General features: G+C 38.6%; 2 protein-coding genes across 2 annotated transcripts; both read left to right on the plus strand.

Moving 5' to 3' along the window:
* The first annotated feature begins 7,611 nt into the window (after window positions 1-7,611).
* LOC109268882 (olfactory receptor 13-like) lies at window positions 7,612-13,752 on the plus strand. The gene is made up of 2 exons (XM_019452541.2): window positions 7,612-8,544; window positions 13,483-13,752. Exons 1-2 carry the CDS (start codon window positions 7,612-7,614, stop codon window positions 13,750-13,752), a joined length of 1,203 nt encoding a protein of 400 aa, XP_019308086.2.
* Window positions 13,753-20,560: 6,808 nt separating this feature from the next.
* Window positions 20,561-21,511, plus strand: LOC109268883 (olfactory receptor 2A1/2A42-like). The gene has a single exon (XM_019452542.2). It carries the CDS (start codon window positions 20,570-20,572, stop codon window positions 21,509-21,511), a length of 942 nt encoding a protein of 313 aa, XP_019308087.2. The 5' UTR covers window positions 20,561-20,569.
* Window positions 21,512-22,831: the final 1,320 nt, after the last annotated feature.

Genomic DNA, 22,831 nt, shown 5'->3' on the forward strand with positions numbered 1-22,831 from the left:
AGGCTCTGAGCTGTCATCACAGATCCCGACGCGGGGCTCAAACTCACGGACAGTGAGATCATGACCTGAGCTGAAGTTGGACGCTCAACCAACTGAGCCACCCAGGCGCCCCGACAGACTCTTAATTATAGAGAACAAAATGAGGGTTATCAGAGGAGAGGTAGGTGAAGGGATAGGGGAAGTAGGTGATGGGGATTAAGGGGGGCACTTATGATGAGAACTGGATGTGTACGGAATTGTTGAATCCCTATATTGTACACCTGAAAGTAATATAACACTATGTTAACTATATTGGAATTAAAATTAATAAATAAATAAATACGTAAATAAGGAAAGTCTCAAATTAATAATAGATGTCCCTACCTCAAGAGCCTAGAAAAAAAAGAGCAAAATAAAATCAAAGCAAGCAGGGGATGGCAGTTAATGAATATAAGAACAGAAACATTGAACTTAAAAAAAATCAATAGGTAAATCAATAAAACAAAGAGTTGGTTCTTTTGAAAGGTGAATAAAATTTAGAAACCTCTAATAGTGCTTGAAAACACATGACTTAAAAATACCAGAACGAAATGGGGGATATCGCTGCCGACGCCAAAGGATGATAAAGGAAATTACAAGTAACTTGATTAAATGGTCCACTTCCCTGAAAAACACAAACTACTATAGCTCACCGAATAAGAAGAGATAATTCGCATAATCCTACAACTACTAAGGAAAGTTAATTCATAATTTTTAAACTGCCAAAGCATAAACCTCAGGAAAAGGACTTATATACACACACACACCAAAACAAAAACAAAGGCTGTACACAAATGTTTATATATTTTGGGGCAGAAGAGCTCAAAACTGAAACAATCCAGACGTCCATCAGTAGGTAAATGATTAAAAGGTGCCACATCCACACCATAGAGTACAGCTCAGATGTGAGGGCGATCTCATTGATCGCCAGGGTCAATTTGGGCTGATCGGGCTGGCTAAGCTGTGTCCCCTTCCTCCCTCACTGCTCCATGTGCATTTCTGTCCCTCAGGAAGAGGACAACCTTCCCTGATAGAGAAGGACCGTTTCGGCTAAGGGTATACAGGTAGCTGTGCTTTGCTCTAGAACCTCCAAGCAAGCACTCATAGTCCATTTGTAGGAGAATGTAGGCTAGTCAAGCTTCCAAGACTCCAGACACATCCAAAGGAGGCATTGCATGTGACAGTCTGCCTTTCTTTAAAAAAAAAAAAAAAATACAGCTCAGCAATAAAAAAGAGCAATTACTGATTTCTGCAACAGCCTGGATGAACCTCCCTATACGCTGAGTGAAAAAAAAAGAAAGTTAATCACATAAGATTATATACTGTATGATTCCATTTATGTAACAATTTTGAAATATCAAAATTACAGAAATATTTTTGTGGTTTTGTGGTTTTGTGGAGAATATTTTTGTGGTTACAATGAGGGTGGGAAGGACATGCCTAGAAAAAGGCAACAGGGAGAGATTCCATGGTGATGAAAATGTTTTCACCTCAACTGAACCAATGTCAACATGCTGATTGTGATGTTGTATCATAGTTTTGAAAGACGTTACCAATGTGGGGAAACAGTAAAGAGTGTATGGTATTTTAATAATGGTAATATAATAACCCCTGTATTATTTTTTACACCTGCACGTGAACATATAATTATATAAAAATAAAAGTTTAACTAAAAATGAAAAATTTTTAAGTTGAAAACAAGTATTAAAAACATAATTCTTACACAAAGATTTGCATAAAAATTTAAAGACCCTTAGATATCAAAATAATTTTGGAAAGAACAAAATTGGAAGCTTTACATTTCTGACTGCAAGACTTAGTATATAATGTTGTATTGATGATATTAGTTTAAGGATAAATCGATAGAAAAGAGAATAGAGACTACAATAATAGATCCATACGTATTTCATCAGTATTTTTGACAATGTTGCCAGTGTAACTCAATGGGTAAATGCAGTCGACCTCTTTATAAAAAATAAATAAAAGAACCTCAACCCATATTTCGTACCACACACAAAGATAATTTGAGACACATCTTAGATCTAAACATGAAAGTAAGTAATAACTCTTCGAGGAGAGAAATTGGAGTATGACCTTTGGATGAGTTGTTTTCTTAAGTTGGAAGCTAAAAGCACTAATCATAAAAGAAGAAATTCAGCTGAATGCCATTAAAACGAATCATTTCTGTTTATCAAAAGAATCAGTAAGAAGGTGAAGAGGCAAACCACATCTGGAAGAAGACAGACTTAGTACACATGTTCAACAAAACACTTGGATCCAGACTCTGGAAAGAATGTCTACAAATCAATGACAGGAGAAAAACAACTCAATTGAAACTGGGCAAAAGATTTGAACAGGTACTTCATACAAAAGATTATTCAAAAGATCAATTAGCATATGATAATGTGTTCAGTACAGCTAATCATCAATAAAATCACAAATACCACAATGGGTAACATTATAAAATTAATATCAAGTGGTGGTGGGAAACTAAAATTATAAAACCACATTGGAAAACTGTTTGGCAGTATCTACTAAAATTCAACATGTGCCTGTCCAAGGATTGGGCAATTCTATCTTTTATATATACACACTGGACACATGTATAAGAACATTCAAAGAAGTTTTAGTTACAATAGCCAAAAACTAGAAATAACACAAACTTCCACAAAAGTAGAATAAATTGTGAAATGTTCATATTGAATATTATGCAGTATCAGAAAATGATGTATACAACATAGATACAAAAGTATGGATAAATCTCAAGGACCTTATATTGAACCAAAGAAGAAAACATGTATGAAACAGACATGAAAACATGCATACATACTGAATAATTATTCCAATGAGGTTCAGAAACAAGCAAAGCTAACCTATTATGTTAGAGGTCAAAATTCCTTCCACAGAGTAAGGAAGTGATTTGGGGCAGGTAGTGGGGTGAGGGAAGAAGAAAAAAGAGTTTTTCCTCTTGTGATGAAGATGTTCTACATCTCGATCTGGATGGGGCTTACACAGGTGTGTCAATATATACAAATTATTGGATCTATATACTTTATAGCTTTGGCACTTGGGCTGTATGATCAGCAGACAACATGGATTGGAAAGTATCTCTAATAGATAAAGATGTCATGTGGAGTCTCTGGCAAGCCCCAATAGGTGAGTCATTGGACGGGCAACAGGAATTCTGCACCAAGGTCTTTCCGACTATACCAGAAGAAAATACACATTTCAAAACATGACTCCTGATGTACTACTGAACCTTAGCAGACTATTCATAGAGTATCAAGTAGCTATAAATGCAGGATTGCTTATTTTGAACTGAGATGTTACACAACCCACCTAATTATAAGATTGAGTGACCATAGCAGCCATACCTCATAAAAAGAATGTGGTATAAGTCAGGACAAGATCAAGTGCAGAAGACAAAAGTAAGCTGAATGGCCCAGATCCTCATGTATCTTCTATTACCGATGGTTCTTCCAACTCAGTGCAGTGTATCTACCGTGGGTGTGGGACCTTAAAGATAAGGGTTAATCTATCATTTTCCATAGCTGGCAATTCACCTAATCACCTACCTTGTGGGGACAGAAGTTGCCTGAAGTGAGAATGTGCAAACTCCTTGAAATTGGCAAATGGTTTGACTGGTTGGTCACAGATCAGAAGGAGTACTGTTGGAATATTAGGTGAATGGAACACAAAGAATGAGAATCTGTATATTGCACATTAATGCCTAACAAGCAAATGACTGTGTGTGACATAAATACAGAATGGCCTGAAACGTTGGACCTCAAAGGCAAGGCTAAGTGGGATGCTCAGAAAGAGCTGAAAGGGACATCCAAGGAAGACACCTTGAAAAATTGCATCTGCAAAGCAGAGTATCTAAAGAAAAATAATAAAATACAAGGGACTGGATTTAGCTGCTAGCCACATGTTTCCTCTAAATTTACATAATGCCTTGTTTTTCTAATACTGTGTATGAAGCAAAATGATGAAAATAATTAGTTGACCCAGTTCCCGAAGACTGTCCAGGATGCAGTTCTAACAGATTATGGCTTGAAAATAGCTTCTGGGTAGTTTGTAGATAAATTAGAAGTGCACTTGTTGCTTTTTAAAAGCCCAACATTCAACAACCAGGTACAAGATGATTCTATCAGAATATCAGCCAACTTTGTTTTTGGCCACCCCAGTGAATGCACAGAGAGCACACAAATGCAGTAGCCATGGCAATAGAGAAGGAGGCTTTGCGTGAATCCAACAGCATAGGCTGCCCCACACCAAGGAGGCTCTACTCTGCTGCTCTCCTCAGCTGACTACATGTTCCATCAGCATCAGAGACCAATGCCGGGCCCTCAATATGGTGCCGTCCCCTTAAAGAGACCAGTAAATCCGTTATGAGCACGCTAATTCCTTCTATCCTATATGGAGCAATGATTTATCATGATTGCAGAGGACATACAACTATGAATTTCCCTTTCTTGGTGTAGTACCTTGGTCAGTACCTCGATTGGAGGGCTATTAGAAAATCTGACTTTTGACATGCTTGCCAACAGAATATCACCTTAGTCCATTAGACCTGCTTCACAGCAGATGACCAAGGGATTCACTGCTCCCAGCTCATATCGTATTACTCAGAAATTGTAGATCTGATAGAAATTGTGACCTGACACAAAGATTTGGGGCACTGCATTGTCGATAACATCCTAAAGAATATACTGTGATAGGTATATGCCTACACTGGTAGGTAGATTACATATATTTAGCTGCATCCATAAGAGTAGAGAGGATAGGAATTGGCCTCCTGCTTTTACAGAACTCTTTCCCAGAAGGACAGGACCAGATGTTATCAGAAAGGAAAAATGTTCTAAAATGAACTTTTCTCAGCCCCTCCAGGCAGATCAACAAGTAGCAGGGCATGGCTACCATGGATTCCCAGCATAGATGCCCACACACTCTAGATCTATGATCAAGGATCCAGCTGCTATTTAAAATGATGTCATGATTAAGACATTTGAATTCAGGTTCGTGTTCCTACTACCTTCAGGATGGTTAGAGAACTAGACCACCCTGAAGAAATAAGGCTGTAGAAATTAATGTCATGTTTCTATTTCACTACCAAGGAATAACCAGGCATGGATCTTTGAATCTCCCAAGGGCCTCCTGAATGTTTAGGACGTGGAACAACATAAAAATTCATGAAACTATAACACATTCGTGTATTTGGGTAGCTGTAATGTTCATGTGGTGCGACTTGATATTAGTGTGTATTCTTTTAGCTAGAAAGGTACTACTTGTTTTTATCTTAACTTCTAAAGATTTCACTGTCTCTCTGGCTTCTTGAAAGACAGAAGGAGACAGGGACTGCCATTCCTCTCCCCTCTCAGGAGGATAGCAGTGGTTCGGTTCTTCATGTGTCTGTAGGGAGCATGCTGGTACAGGGGAGACCTGTCTCGTATCCTACACAGAGTCTCATGGCAATTGGGAAGCTGCCCTGTGGAGATGACAAATTAATAAAGCCTTTTCTTAAAGGCAACTTGAAGAGCCAAAATCCTTCCTTGACAGTTCTCAGATGAGCAACAAGGCTTCTAGTACCATCAGTAAATTCAGCCACCCTAGATATGTTTGCCTTTTCTGTGTGAAGATGTATTGGGATCTTTATACAACAGTCATCTCTAGACATGCAGGTTTCCTAATTGCTTTCGTAAGTTCTGGCCAAATATATTTTAGCATCATTTTCATTGCCTGTTAGCTTTTGCTATCACAATTTAATATCATGCAAAAGTACATTGTTATTAAGTCTCAAATTTTGCTCACTGATAGTTTAAATAATAGGATATTCCGAGTAAAATATATTCTTAATATATCATTATGTTAATACAATCAATGTACTAATGGCTGCTTTTGACGGGTAGCTCTTTCCGAGATAAGGAGGTAAGTATGTACAAGTGACTTTCTGGTAAAGATTTAATATTAAACAAAAATCCCAGCACTTCTCTATTAAAAATCTAGATTTAATCACTCATACAGGGAAGTCAAATATCTAAATATATAAGAAAGACTATCCAGGGTTATTGAATAAGTGTGCAAATCCTTATCTATTTATTATGTGCGATAGTATGAAGCCCGATTTCCTATCATGATACCTCTACCCAAAGAACAATGGCAGGTGCGTTACAGGAAATCAGTAAATACTTGAAATTATTTTCAACACCCTGGACATGACACTTCTTATTGGAGTGGTTATAAGAGAGTTTCAGTGCACATGGGGTCATTTTTAAGTAAGTTTATAGTTTTATAGCCATTTAAATTAGGATTTATTGTTCATCCTGATTGCCTCCAAGACAAGACGATTGTACGTAAAAGTTGGGAATAAAGTTTAAGGGAGAAGGGTAATGTCATGTTTGTACTTACATTTTATTTTTTATTTTTTATTTTTAGCTTATAAATAACAGTAATTTATTTCTCACAGTTCTGACTCATAGTCCAAGATCAAGGGACATGCTCTTCCTGGTTCATAGTTGGCACCGGCTACCTGTAGTCATATGGTTGAAAAAAAATGTACTTACACTTTAATTGTGAAGTCATAGAGAAAGAAGATTTAGTTCAATCTCTCGAGGACTTCAGAGACCCCTTTTGCAGTATCCTTTACAGAAGTCCAGGAGTTATTGTCAGTCCCCTGCAGAGACAGTGTCTAAAATTGGTATTATTAGAGTGTTTGGCCACATTCAGTCGAAATGTGACCAAGTTTTGATTCTGTTCTTATATTTAAATAAATGATAGTATAAAGCTATTCAGTCATTCACATATACGTTCATCTAAATATTGTGGAAAACTAAGTAAGAAAAATGGTATTTTAGGCTGAAAATAAGTATTTGCACTTGATCAAGAAGAGAGTTGGTGAGATACTAGCTATAGAGGTGACAGTAGATGTAGGAGTGGAAAATGTGTTTATGGGCACGTGGATGGCTCAGTCGGTTAAGCATCTGACTCTTGATTTCCAGTCAGGTCATGATCTCATGGTTGTGAGATCGAGCCCCAAGTTGGGCTCTGCTCTGGGTGTGGAGCCTGCTTAAGAGTCTCTCTCTCTCTTTCTCCCTCTGCCCCCCCCCCAAAAGTGTGTTTAGACAAGCAGGTGAGAGGTTAATGGCTAATGGTGAATCTGGCCAATGGTATAGCTAAACCTAGTATATTGTTATTCTTAATGAGCTCTTCCAACTCGAGATTAGACATACTGATGTTTAAGGACTTGGGCAAAGAAAAGCAGAATTTATTTGAAGAATATGGGGTAGCTCACTGAATGAAACAAAAACTGTGTATCTGACAGGAGACAATGTATTTATTTTGAAAATTTAGACTCTGCTAATAACATTAACGACAAAGGAAACGTGCGCGCGCGTATGTGTGTGTGTGTGTATCTATTTTTAAATTTATTTCAGGGCTACTAAAGTCTTTAAACATTCATTAAAATACATAAAAATGTACTCAAAGTGTTTCTGAATAACTTTCTGTCCTAAAAAAAAAGTTTCAAACAACATAAATTTATTTCGAATGATTTCTCTTAAGTCATATACATTAACTCTATTCCATCATTGGGATATGGGAGCCAATATGACCTCTATCACAGAGTTTACCCTATTGGGATTTCCCCTTGCTCTGAGGATTCAGATGCTTCTCTTTGGTATCTTCTCCCTGTTCTACGCCTTTACCCTGCTGGGGAATGGGCTCATCCTGGGACTCATCTGGCTGGACTCCAGACTGCACACCCCCATGTACTTCTTCCTCTCCCACCTGGCCATCGTTGACATAGCCTATGCCTGCAACACAGTGCCTCAGATGCTGATAAACCTCCTGAAGCCAGACCAACCCATCTCCTTTGCTGGCTGCATGACACAGACCTTTCTCTTTTTGACTTTTGCTGTCACAGAATGTCTTCTCCTGGTGGTGATGTCCTATGATCGGTATGTGGCCATCTGCCACCCGCTCCGATATCCTGTCATCATGAGCTGGAGAGTCTGCATCATGCTGGTGGTGACTTCCTGGACCTTTGGAGTCCTTCTGTCTTTGATTCATCTCATATTACTTCTACCCTTACCCTTCTGTAGATCCCAGAAAATCAATCACTTTTTCTGTGAAATCATGGCTGTTCTCAAACTTGTCTGTGCAGATACACACATCAATGAGATTGTGGTATTGGCTGGAGCAATTTCCGTACTAGTGGGACCCTTCTCCTCGATTGTGATCTCATATATGTGCATCCTCTGTGCCATCCTCAGGATCCAGTCTGGGGAAAGTCAAAGAAAAGCCTTCTCTACCTGCTCATCCCATCTCTGTGTGGTTGGACTCTTCTATGGCACGGCGATTATAATGTATGTTGGGCCCAGATATGGGAACCCCAAGGAGCAGAAGAAATATCTCCTCCTGTTTCACAGCCTTTTCAATCCCATGCTCAACCCGCTGATCTATAGTCTTAGGAACTCAGAAGTGAAGAATGCCTTAAAGAGAGTGCTGGGGGCACACCTGGGTGGCTCAGTCAGTTAAGCATCTGACTCTTGGTTTCAGCTCAGGTCATGAACTCACAGTTCATGAGTTCAAGCCCCACGTTGTGCTGACAGCACAGAGCCCGCTTGGGATTTCTCTCACCCTCTTTCTCTGCCCCTTCCTGGCTTGTCCTCTCCATCTCTCGTATATATATATATGTGTGTGTGTGTGTGTGTGTGTGTATATATATGTACGTATATATATATACATATGTATACGTACATATATATACGTGTATATATATATACATATTATATATATACACACACACACACACACATATTTAAAAAAAAGTGTCCTGAGAATGAAGAGACCCTATGAAAATATTATGGCGTCAGGTTGATAGTGACCTAGGAAGATATTATCTCAAGAGTTTCCAACTCTAGATTAGCATGAGAATTATCTGAGACCCTTATTAAAAATACAGTCAGTCTTCTGAGCCACCACTTAGATCACTGATTCAGTGGATGTGGGATATGTCTTAGAGATCTATATCTTGATATATTGTTGAGACACCTGGGTAGCTCAGTTGGTTAAGCGTCTGACTCTTGATTTCAACTTAGGTCACGATCTCACGGTTCCTGACATTGAGCCCCATGTCAGGCTCTGCACTGACAATGTGGAGTCTGCTTGGGATTCTCTCTCTCCCTCTCTCTCTGCCCCTCCCCTGCTTCTCTCTCTCTCTCTCTCTCTCTCTCTCTCTCTCTCTCTCTCTCAAAATAAATAAACTTAAAAAACATTATCAATAGCTAATTGTAATGCAGCTGGTCCATGAGCCGAGATTTGGAAGCTGCAGATCTAGAACAATACTCTTTATAACATCTTTCTCAAGCTATGGTCTAGCCTCATGCCTCTCAAAGTGTTTTTCTCAAAACACCAGCTCCTCAAGAGAGCTTTAACATAAACTCTATGGTCAAGTAAGTTTGAAAATTATTGTGTATTAGATGCCTTACTTTAGAGCTCACAGTTCATATTATCATTGTGAAAACTGTAAGAATATCTGAAGTAAAGAAGATTTTTATTCCAGTTTTTAGCCAATATTTTCCAAACTTATTTGATCACATAAACAATTTTTTTGTAACACTTATTAGCGGTTTCCAGGACCAGGAGATCTTGATCTGGATTGACTCACTGTGAGTATTTCCTATAACCACCTTCTAGAGCAAAATGATTTTTTTTCCTGCAAGGTGAGCCTCTAAAGAGGACCTAAGCGCAATACCCTAGATGAGCCTGTGAGAATGTGTGCTTTCTTTGGGTAAAGAAAGTGAGGGTAACTGTTTCTCCTTTTCACTGCTGGATCATCTGGAGATAATGAATCCAACCCTCTGCTTCATCTTGGGTCAGCATTTACAGATACATCTCATGGAATGACCTCATTCAATTTCACAATCTTCTAAATCTGAGATAAAAAAAAAACTATGCATTCCACTGCTTACCCAGTATACTAAATCCATTTTTTCTCTCCTTGATTTTAAAGATAAAACCAGGGTGCCTGTGTGGCTCAGTGAGTTGAGCTTCTGACTCTTGATTTCGGCTCAGGTCATGATCTCGTGGTTCGTGGGTTTGAGCCCCATGTCAAGCTCTGCACTTACGGTGTGGAGCCTGCTTGAGAGTCTCTCCCTCTCTTTCTGCCCCTTCCCCTACTTGTGCTCGCTCTCTCTCTCTCTCTCTCTCTCTCTCTCTCTCAAAATAAATAAACTTAAAAAAACTAAAAACAAATTTAAAGATAAAACCAAGTTTCTCACAGAAATCTAGGAGGATTTGCAAAAGCCACTACTTACACAATGTAGAAGCTTTAACAAGATTTCTCCATTGTTGTGTTTAGAAAATAGAGATATGGGAGATGTTCTGTAAGAGAATGTTTATAGGAAAGGTACACAATGAATGATGGATAAAAAGGATATGAATAAAAGATAGAATGTCCAAAGGGCTAGTTGATCCTTTGAAGATTAAAAAGTAAACAAAATAGGGAAAGTGCATGATTTATTATTCACTGGCTATTCTTGAAATAAATTTCAAATGATAGCCTTACAAACAGGAATTTCCTCATTCTCTATATGGAATGCCATGTGCATTACTGTAATCTCAAAATAAAAAGGGTTGAGTGAGGTTTTTATGCAGTTGCAAAGATTTCCTCCTCATGAAAGTAAAAAAAAAAAACCAAAACAAAAACAAAACTCTAAATTCTATGGTGGCTAAATACATGGGCAAAATTTTGATGCTTTTATTACTTTTACATTTTACAATTTTATTAGTTCTTTTTCTACTGATAGAAGAAAATAACATGTTTTTTAAGGTGTATTCAGTAAATTAATACCTTTTACAAATTGTAATTTTTAAATTGTATTTTGGGATATAGTTAAGGCTCAGGTACTTGAAAAGCCATTGAACTTGAAGATAAGTAAAGTCTTTTAAGCACAGTTATAGGAACGTTTTGATTGTAAATTACACCCTGAAGTAAGTTGAAGAAATAAGTTGTATCAAGCTTTAGTGGAGTTAAACTCTGCTGAACAGTTAGGAAGATGGGGGATTAAAAGAAACTACTTAGTTACTTCAAAGTGTTTTATATTATTGAACAACTATCATTTCAAATGTTCTTGCTTATGGGGTTAATGTTTAGTCCTTAATAATAAGCATACTAATCTTTCTTGGTTAACCTTTTTCTATGGAAATCCTGATGATCAGGCTATAGAACCACAGTTTGAGCCTCAGGGTTTATCTTGTGTGAGGTTTCTTCATTGGGAGTTTATGGGCACTACAGAACACGTGGACAGTCGTCAGTGGCTCAATGGATCCCAGAAAAAGGGGAAAAAAGAAACTCAATTCAACTTCTCTTGAAAAAAACTTTGGGGGCCTAAGTCCTGGTCATCAGTTTGGAAGGTCTGGAAACTAGTTTTCTGTCAGTTAATCTGGAATTGATCAGAATTGTCAGAACTTAATGATTCTCACAAAACTCACAAGATAATTATGATTAACCCAGATGCAATTTCAACCTTTATAGTGAAGCATGTTTCTTCCCAGGGAAAGGAGTACCTATACCCATTATCCAAAATAACCCAGTTCTCTTTTCAAAAATCCAAGAAATGAATAAACAGTAATATATGGCTCAAAGAGCCTAGAATCAGAACAGATGGATTTGAATAATGCTGAAAGGTACTTCTTCAAAACTGTAGAAAAATTCCTCCCAATAGATCACAATTTATTCTTATCATGAACCTAGATGTCTACAACTGAAGTTTCTATACCTTGGGCTGTGCTCAATGAACTAACAAATTCTGCCTCTTTATTTTCCCAGTTTTCAAGATTCCAAGTGAAACATTGATAATAGCAATTGCTATTTTCCATTAATTATATATGTTATGACATTCTGAAGATATGTTCATCCCTGACTCAGATACTTAGTTCATCAATTAAAAGCCAACATTTTGTTAGGGTGCCTGTGGCTCAGTCAATTAAGTGTCCTACTCTTGGTTTTGGCTCAGGGCATGACCTCACGGTTCATGAGTTCGAGCCTGGTGTCCCCGCTTAAGATTCCCCCTCTCTCCCTCTCTCTCTGCCCCTTCCCTGCTTGCATGCACACACACTCTCTCTATATATAAATAAGTAAACATTAAGAAGACAACATTTTTCAAACCAATTATTGAGACAATTTACTTTGGGAAGTGTTTAAATTATCAACGTATTGATTTTTATTCTACTTCCAAATGGAAATGATGTAAAATTCTGGTGGACCTTGAGATAACCATAAGATTGGTGGTTAGAAAATGTCTGATGCTAACAGATGATGTAAAAAAGAATATATTTTAAAAAAAAGAATATATTTTTTTGCAATTAAGAGTTAATTATGCTATGTGTTATTTTCCTTTGTAAACATTTATGTTTTACGTATGTTTATGTTTTACTCTGACCACTTTTTAAAATTTCTTAGTTTCATTTTTTTAGTGTTTGTTTATTTTTGAGACAGAGGATGAACATGCAAATGTGAGCAGGGAAGAGACAGAGATAAAGGAAGACAGAGAATCCCAATCCCAAACAGGCCCTGTGTTGTCAACAGTACATGGGGCTTGAAGTCATGAATGGTGAGATCGTGACCTGAGCTGAAATCAAGAGTTGGATGCTTAAACCAATGAGCAACCCAGGCACCCCTGACCACTTTTTGTTTAAAGTAAGCTCTACATCCAACATGGGCTTGAACTCATGATCCCGAGATTGAGAGTTGCATGTTCTATGGGCTGAGCCAGCCAGATGCCCCTACTCTGACCACTTTTAGAAGCTGTCCATAAGTTAAAGCAATGTTACCTTGATATGTACTAGAGAACATGTACTTTTGAGATGATGCATTTCCCAAAGTTAAAGTTTGTTTGGTATCATAAAAATTTATATTTAATTTCCTTATTGTCTTAGTTCAAAGTTCCTACTTTTTATAACTGATAGTCATACAGTGATGAATGAGAAAAACCCTATTATTTTCACAATTTCAGTGTGCCGCTATTTTTTTTCTTTTAAACATCAGTTTCCAGATATCCACATTTTTCTGCAAGCCACCTGAAACATAAAAAGAAAAGAAACTTGATAATTGTAACCAGTTTTCCCTAAGTTTATGGGATAACCCCAGGAAGCCAGGAATCACACTGTAATGAACTAATTAGTTTGTGAATCTCACGCTTGATTGGTAAGAGATTTCTCAGATAACATTTTGAGTCCCTCACATCCAGTATAGGAAAACAGTAGGATGCAAATACATGACATCATCACAGGTAGGAAATTCTCTCCCAACCCAGAAGAGGTAGGAAGCTTCAAGGGGAAGATGCCTTCCAGAGGGTTCTCTCCCCCTGGCCTGAGGGACTGGACCCCTAGAATCTCCTCACCTCAGAATCGAGATTAGAGTGTATTGCCAAGGCTGATCTATTTGAGTGGTTTGTGTTCTAGAAAACCCCTCTTCAGGCGTGTTCTAATAAGCCCCACTGGGACTCCGTGTTTCTCCTCAGACTTCCCGGTCTGCTCCCTGCCTCCATAACCTGCTCTCTACGGCATCTCCACATCTTGAGCCGTTGCTTGGAACCAGCTGATTTTTCAGGGTCCTTCCTTCCCCCCTCTGCTGCTACACAAGGTGGCCCAGAGTACAGTGGGGAGAAGCTGAAATACAGAGGGGAATGCCGGGAGCTTCTTCATCGTCACACTCATTCTGCTTCCTTCTAGGTTCCCCTGAACGACCTGATGGTTTGGGAATTAGGGCAGCGCTGGAATTCATGAAATCCAAATAATGCCAAGTTTTCCGTGGCCGTAATGACCGGTGTTGTCTCAGAGGCATCCTCTGTGGCTGGTTGTGGTTCCTGATCGTGTGTCCTGCTGGGGATGAGAGCAGAACTAGGGAACTGCTTTGTCCCCTTCCCAGTGGAGTGGGCATGCACTGTATCTCGCAGCCCACCCCTCCAGGGAGCCCTTAGACGCTACCAACTAGGCTGGGGCCATAGGAGAATCAAAGCGCCTTTTCTGAGGATTCTGCCACCTTTGCAGTCAGGAACAGGAGTGAGGGTTCTGCAGCTCCCACAGGCGCTCCCAGAAAGCACGATCCTGCCCAACCTTGAGGTATTTTTCCCTTCTGGGGTCCCTGAGTCCAAACGTGGGAGCTAACCAGGCCACCTTATTTTACTTTATCATTAATTCCTCTTAGACATGGGGTAGCATCTACACTTCTGTGGACTATCACCCTGTTTCTGACAATCTTTATTTTAAATGTTAGAGAAGTAAATACTCTTTATTAATGTTAAACATATATGCTCATCATTCACATTCTATATGAATAGTTTCAGGGGAATATTAGATGCACATTTTATAGACAAATTATATAAAGATGTTTTGGGTTTCGAGTTTGGTTAATTTGCTTCATTGGTGGAGAAATATCCACGTGATAGACATTTACTTAGAAAAGATAGCACTAACAGAAGGAGTAAGAAATTTCTGTGTCATGCATTTAAACAGAACATATGGAATAATCTTAGCCAAAGAAAATTACAGGAGGGTATATTACAGAATGGTGTTATGTTGGGAAAATTAACATGTTGGTTATTATATAAAATATGCATTTACTTATTGTCAACACAGGTACAGTGGGTACTAAATCTATGTCATATGTTTATCTTAAGCTTAGCATTAAGGACAGCTAGAATGTATTCAATAAATATGTGTAAGTGTTAGATTTTTCATAGCTTGGAAGATAAGTTTGCACAGTGGGGGTGGGAAAAGTATAGAAAGGGGACCACGGTGTTAGGTGCTGGTGTGTGAGGTGGGAGAAGGACGAGATAGTCAATCATTTCTTTTTATAGGATTTTTGTGTTTAACGTGTATCTTTTTATTTATCACTGCTTTCTTCTGAAGCACGTTTGTACGAGAAAATCTTCACAAAGCTCAGCACCATCCTCCTGCTTTTACTATGTGCTTCCACAGTGCCCAGCACATAGGGGGCACTCATGAGTATGATCAACTATTAGCCTTTAACAGATTCTCCAATAGGCTATGATTACACAGAACTGACACCTAGTTCTTTACGGTCCACAATAGTTCTTATATCCAGAAAACTCACTTATCCTATCAGCCCTTACCCCAGAAGACCACTCGGCAAAGTCTTGGCTTGTAACTACATAAGCAAATAAGATGAATCAGTTTTCAGTCTTTCCTTGCTACTTGCAGGTGAGTAGTCCTACGCTTCCTCTGAGTCAAGGATTAACAATAGGTGGTGATTTTAGGAATTCTGCCTTCCCCGTGCCCACTACTTTAGAGGAGAACTTGCCAGCTCATCATTCTTCAAGATTTACTGTTTAAAACATAGCTACCTTATGACCCAGCGATAGAGCTACTAGGAATTTATCCAAGGGATACAGGAGTGCTGATGCATAGGGGCACTTGTACCCCAATGTTTATAGCAGCACTCTCAACAATAGCCAAATTATGGAAAGAGCCCAAATGTCCATCAACTGATGAATAGATAAAGAAGATGTGGTTTATATATACAATGGAATACTACTTGGCAATGAGAAAGAATGAAATCCTGACATTTGCAACAATGTGGATGGACCTGGAAGGTATTATGCTAAGTAAAGTAAGTCAGAGAAAGAAATCATATGTTTTCACTCCATATGTGGAACTTGAAAAACTTAACAGAAGACCATGGGGGCAGAAAAGGGGAAAAAATAGTTTCAAACAGAGAGGAGGCAAACCATAAGAGACTCTTAAATACAGAGGAAAAAACAAGGGTTGATGGGGGGGGGGGGGCAGGGGATAGGGGAAATGGGTGATGGGCATTGAGGAGGGCACTTGTTGGGTTGAGTACTGGGTGTTTTATGTAAGCGATGAATCACGGGAATTTACCCCCCAAACCAAGAGCACACTGTATACACTGTATGTTAGCTAATTTGACAATAAATTATACACACACACACACACACACACACATATATATAGGTGTGTGTGTGTGTGTGTGTGTGTGTGTGTGTGTATATATATATATATATAAAATAAATAAAACATAGGTTCCATCAAGTTCTGATGATTATATATGAAATTATTTCCTTCTTAGATATTTACTTTAGAAGTTTAGATTTACCTGATTATTCATTAACCAGACAATTTATCCTTTTTGAAATTCTGAAATTGTACCTATGTAAGTTAATGTACCTCGCTATGCCTGAAGGTTACATTTGGACCTGGAACACATTACAGTTTTGAGCCACCCTCATAACCCCCACAAGCCCATAAGAAATTTAATCTGTTTGCATTTCATTTGATTTTGTAAAACTAATGCATGTCATATAGGTATGACATGGTCAGGCTTATTGTCCCTGAAGGCCATTAAAGATGCACAGACAGGGGCGCCTGTGTGGCTCAGTCAGTTGAGCGTCCAACTCTTGGTTTCAACTCAGCTCAAGAATTCATGGCTTCATGGTTTGAAGCCCCCCATTGGGCTCTGCATTGACAGTGTGGAGCCTGCTTGGAATTCTCTCTCTACTTCTCTCTGCCCCTCCCCCACTTGTGCTGTCTCTGTCTCTCTCTTAAAAAAAAAAGCTTTAAAGATGCACAAGTTCTGCCTCTCTCATAGACTTTGGTCTATGCTCCATATGGATCATCTCCTTTATTTTTCCCACAGTCTGTCTCCAGACAGGTAGCCCACACAAGCAACTACACGTGGGCTCACTGTCACATCCTCCTGCCCTGCCTCCCTGAGGTTGTATCAAAGCACCTTGACTAGACTTTTGGAGGTTCCCAAAACTCTCCAGTCATATATTTCCTGATATTCTCTTGTTTACCAAGTCTAGGATAAAATTCATAGACTAAGTATTTTATCACTAATTTGTTGACGTGTCCATTTCTCAGTAGACAGACTGAATTACCATTGGTCAATAATAGGTTCCTATTAGCTAATTATAAAGTATATTTTAACTCATGGTGCTGTGGTCAGCCACTGTTTTGTTGATGTAAATAGTAGTTTCTTATGTTTTGGATTTCAGTTATAATACATGTTACAAATATGAAGGATTGAATTAACAGCAAGATGAGTATATTTCCTCTTTCTATTCATTCTAGGTTTTGACCTTTAAATTTTTTCCCCCAATTTTACTGAGATAAAATTGACAGGGGCACCCGGGTGGCTTACTCTGCTGAGAGTCCAGCTTCAGCTCAGGTCGTGATCTCACGGCTTATGAATTTGAGCCCCTAATCAGGTTCTCTGCTGTCAGCATAGAGCCGCTTCGGATCTTCTGTCTCCCTTCCTCTTTCTCTGCCTTTCCCTACTCCTCTCAAAAATAAATATTAAAAAAAATTGACATACAGCACTATATAAGTTTAAAGTATATAGGCATAAGGATTTGACTTAAAAATATTGTGAAATGGTTACCACAGTAAGTCTAGTTAACATTTATCATCTCAGATAGATACCTATATATACACCTATATATAGGTGTGTGTATATATATATATATATACATATATATATACACACACACCTATAGATATATATGTATATATATATACACCTGTAGATATATATGTGTATATATATATACCTATAGATATATATGTATGTATGTATATAGAAATATATATATATATATATATATGCATATGTGTATAGAAAAAGAAAAGAGGTTTTCTATTTTGTGATGGGAATTCTTAGAGTTCATTCTCTTAAAGTTCAAATACAGGGGTACCTGTGTGGCTCAGTCGGTTGGGCATCTGACTTGAACTCAGATAATGATCTCACGGCTTGTGGGTTCAAGCTCCACATTGGGCACTGTGCTGACAGCTCAGAGCCTAGAGTCTGCTTCGGATTCTGTCTGTCTGTCTCTCTCTCTCTCTCTCTCTCTCTCTCTCTCTCTCTGCCCCTCCCCTACTCCCCCCCCTCAAAAATAGACATTAAAATTAAAAAAAAAAAACGTTAAAATATGTCATACATAATTGTTAACTATAGTCATGATATTATACCTGACATCCCCAGTACCTATTTATCTTAGAACTGGAAATTGATCTTTTGGTCAATTTGATCAAAAGATGTTTTGACCACCTTCCACCAATTCCCTCTCCACCCACCCCCCTCCTCAGGTAATCACAGATCAGGTTTTTTCCCTCTATAAGTTTGGTTTCATTTGTTTATTTGTTTTAGATCCCACGTATAGGTAAGAACACACCATATTTTCTTTCTCTGATTGATTTCACTTAGCACAATGATCTCATGTTGTCACAAATGGCAGGATTTCTTTCTTTTCAATGGCTGAATAATATTCCAACATATATGTATACCAAAACTTCTTTATGCATTTATCCATCAATGGTCACTTAGGTTGTTTCTGTGCCTTGACTATTATAGGTAATGCTGCAATGAATACGGGGCACAAACATCTCTCCCACATGGTGTGCTCTTTTGGATATGTTCCCAGAAGTGGAATTGCTGGGTGATATGCAAATACAATTTTTAAGTTTTTAAGGAACTTCCATATTATTTTCTTTAGTGGATGCACCAATTTACATTCCTACCAACAGTGCACAAGGGCTCCCTTTCCTCCAGCATTTGTTAACCCTTGTCTATTGGATGATAGCCATTCTAACAGCAGTGAAGAGCTATTTTATTATGGGTTTGATTTGCATTTCCCTTATGATTAATGATATTGAACATCTTGTCATGCTCTTATTGGCTGTGTGTCATCTTTGAAAAAAAATGTCTATTCAGGTTCTTTGTCCATTTTGATTTGGTTATTTGGGAGGTTTTTTCATGTTTTGTTGTTGCTTAAATTTTTTTAATGTTTTTAAATTTATTTTTGAGAGAGAGTGAGCACAAGTGGGGGAGGGGCAGAGAGAGATGGAGACACAGAATCAGAAGCAGGTTCCAGGCTCTGAGCTGTCAGCACAGAGCCCAATGCAGGGCTCGAACTTATAAACTCTGAGATCATGACCTGAGTCAAAGTCAGACACTTAATGGACTGAGCCACCCAGGTGCCCCTGTTGTTGTTTTTGCTGTTGATTTGCATCAGTCCTTCATATATTTTGGATATTAACCCCTTATCAAATATATAGTTTGCAAATATTTTTTCCCTTTTCATAGATTGTCTTTTTTTGGTTTTGTTAATCATTTCTTTTGTTATGCAGAAGCTTTTTAGTTTGATATAATTCCACTTGTTTATTTTTTTATTTTGTTGCTTGTGCTTTAGGTGTTAGGTGTGTGTGTGTGTGTGTGTGTGTGTGTGTGTGTGTGTGTGTGTGTATTTTTGACAGAGCGAAACAGAGTATGAGCAGGGGAGAGGCAGAGAGAGAGGGAGACCCAGAATCTGAAGCAGGATTCAGGCTCTGAGCTGTCTGCACAGAGCTCAACGTGGGCTTGAACCCACGAACCATAACATCATGACTTGAATCAAAGTCAGGTGCTTAACCAGCTGAGCTACCCAGGCCCCCTAGGTGTTATATTTAAAAAATCATTGCCAAAACCCATGTCAGGAAGCCTTTTTCCTGTTTGCTTCTAGGAGTTTTAAGGTTTTTCATCTTATATTTAGGTCTTTCATCCATTTTGAGTTAATTTTTGTGAGTAGTGTGAGGTAGGAGTCTAGTTTCATTCTTTTACATGTGAATATCCAATGATTCCAGGACCATTTATTGAAGACAGTCTTTTCTCCATTGGCTCCTGTGTCAAATATTATTTATATGAGTTTATTTTTGGGCTCTGGATTCTTTTTCATTGGTCTGTATGTCTGTTTTTATGCCAGTATCACACTGTTTTGATTATTATAGCTTTCATATATAGCTTGAAATCAAGAAGGGTGATGACTCCTGCTTTCTTCTTTCTCAGGATTACTTTGACTATTCGAGGTCTTTTATGCTTTCTTAAAATTTCAGAATTTTTTTCTACTTCCATAAAAGTGTCATTGGAATCTTGACAGGAATTGTATTGAATAGATGGCTTTGACAACTATGGACATTTTAACAATATTAATTCTTCCAGTCCAAGAACATGGGATTTAGATACTGATAGAACTCAATAATGATTTCAGCTGAAGTAAGTGAAATTATATTCTTTTCCAGAGACCATTCTCATTTAAAGCTCCTCTTATTTCTACTATCTAGAATTTCTCTTACATATTTTTACATATGTAGCTCTGAAACAATCCAGATTTCATGATTATTTTCTTTGTAATATGGTTTGATATTTCCTAATTCCCACATTGTCAAAGGCTCCATGTGGGTAATCACATAACATATTCCTCTTCTGTAAAATTAGATATCAGATTAAGAATTTAGCTTAAAGACAGTTAAATTTGTTTAAATAGGTAAGCCTGCCTGCCTTCCTACTTTCCTTCCTCCCTTTTCTTCCTTCCTTCCTTCCTCCCTCCCTTCCTTCCTTTCTTCCTTAATTCAGTGACTTCTTAAAGTTGTTTCTTAATAATTTTGTACATACCAAAAATTTATGAATAATAAAAAAGAGTTGTTTTAAAATAATTGTGTCATACAGCTATCTGGTCCTCTCTTTAATAGTAAAATGGAGAAAAATCGAACAATGGTTACAGAATTCATCTTACTGGGATTTTGTCTTGGTCCAAGGATTCACATAATCCTTTTTGGGCTCTTCTCCCTGTTCTATGCCTTCACCCTGCTGGGGAACGGGCTCATCCTAGGGCTCATCTGGCTGGACTCCAGACTGCACACCCCCATGTACTTCTTCCTCTCCCACCTGGCCATCGTCGACATAGCCTATGCCTGCAACACGGTGCCCCGGATGCTGGTAAACCTCGTGAAGCCAGACCAGCCCATCTCCTTTGCTGGCTGCATGACGCAGACCTTTCTTTTCTTGACTTTTGCTCATACTGAATGTCTTCTCCTGGTGGTGATGTCCTATGATCGGTATGTGGCCATCTGCCACCCGCTCCGATATTCTGTCATCATGAGCTGGACAGGCAGCATCATCCTGGTGGTGACTTCCTGGGCATGTGGCTCCCTGCTGGCCCTGGTCCATGTGGTTCTCATCCTGAGGCTGCCCTTCTGCGGGCCTCATGAAATCAACCACTTCTTCTGTGAGATCCTGTCTGTCCTCAAGCTGGCTTGCGCTGACACCTGGCTCAACCAAGTTGTCATCTTTGTTGCCTGTGTGTTTATCTTAGTCGGGCCCCTCTGCTTGGTGCTGGTGTCCTACACGCACATCCTGTTTGCCATCCTGAGGATCCAGTCCGGGGAGGGCCGCAGAAAGGCCTTCTCCACCTGCTCCTCCCACCTCTGTGTGGTGGGGCTCTTCTTTGGAAGTGCCATTATCATGTACATGGCCCCCAAATCCCGCCACCCCGAGGAGCAGCAGAAGATCCTTTCCTTGTTTTACAGTTTCTTCAACCCTATGCTGAACCCACTGATCTACAGCCTGAGAAATGCAGATGTCAGGAGTGCCCTGAAAAGGGCAATGTTCAAGGAAAGTCATTTCCAATTGGAGTGACATTGGAATCACCAGACTAAGTGCTTGATCACTGCCTAAATCCAGAAAATTTCACTTTTCTCATCTTAGGTATACCTAAAGAACAAGCCCTCTTCTTCCTTTGAATGAAAGCTTTAGATATGTTGTATTCATTGATTACCTACAGGTGTGATTTTATCAGATACGATCTTTTTCTTTTATTGTTCATTGAATTTAATAGCTGTGACATTAAAAAATGTTTAAGTTCATTTTCTAGGTCCCAAAGGTTGAACACAGTCTATCTCTCTCTCTAGCCTAAGTATTTAAACTCACTAAACTGTATATATCATAAGACTTAGGGAAAAAAAGAAAGCTGCAGTGAAAGATAATGACCTTCCAAACCCAGAGGCACACTTGTCCATTATCCCAAAATTGTACTTGCCCTATTAAAGAATAACTGTTAAAGAAACTCAGAGGTATTTACTTAACGTGTTGCATGATGGTAAGAAATTTTCTATGAAAATTAACTCACATTAGGAATTAAACAAGCAGGCTGATTGAAAGAACAAAATTAATGCAAAGAATATAGGAAAAAGGAGAGAAGAAGGAAAAATCTGTAGACAGGATGGGAATAGTGCACATTGTTTATAGCTCTGGAGATAAACGGGTTACTCGTAGGTAACAAAAGAGCAAAACTGGGCATTCTCTCCTTGAATAGGCTGATAAGGGGTATCAAAGAAAACGTATATTTAGGGTTGTTTGTGGATTCGCCAGAAAACTTTGAGTGTAAGCTGTAAGTTATCTAGATGTACAGAGTATCTCAATATGTGCTTTTCTTTTTTATGAGAGTCTTTTTATTAGCACGTCCACCTTGCTTGTCCACATGTACATAATTTCCCTCATTAGATGTTTTATCCTTGAAATAGGAAATTTGACCAGAGAACGTAAGTGGCTAGTAGAGTATAACTGGCTATTTTGGCTTGGTAATGCACTGGTTTTTACTAATTCATTCTACTTTACAAACCCAATGATTAGGGATGAATCCCATACATTTCAGGTGGCTTTGTAGGGTGTCACCTATAAAGTCCATTTTCTAACCTGCCTGGAGACTAAAATGGCCACTTTGTGTCCAGTCTTTCACAATTTCATATTAAGAGTGAATGGAACACTTGTTCAGAAGAATACATGTGTTGCCCTTCACTTGGGAATCAATAATTACTCAACCCAGGGCACTTTGGTGGCTCAGTCAGTTAAGCACCAATTCTTGACTTCAGCTCAGGTCATAACATAACCTCATGGTTCATGGGTTCAAGTCCCACGTTGGCCTCTGTGCTGACAGTGCAGAACCTGTTTGGGATTCTT

This window comes from Panthera pardus, unplaced genomic scaffold (genome assembly GCF_024362965.1).
Source record: "Panthera pardus isolate Hobbes unplaced genomic scaffold, ASM2436296v1 HiC_scaffold_8, whole genome shotgun sequence".
In the NCBI taxonomy this organism is placed as follows: Eukaryota; Metazoa; Chordata; class Mammalia; order Carnivora; family Felidae; genus Panthera; species Panthera pardus.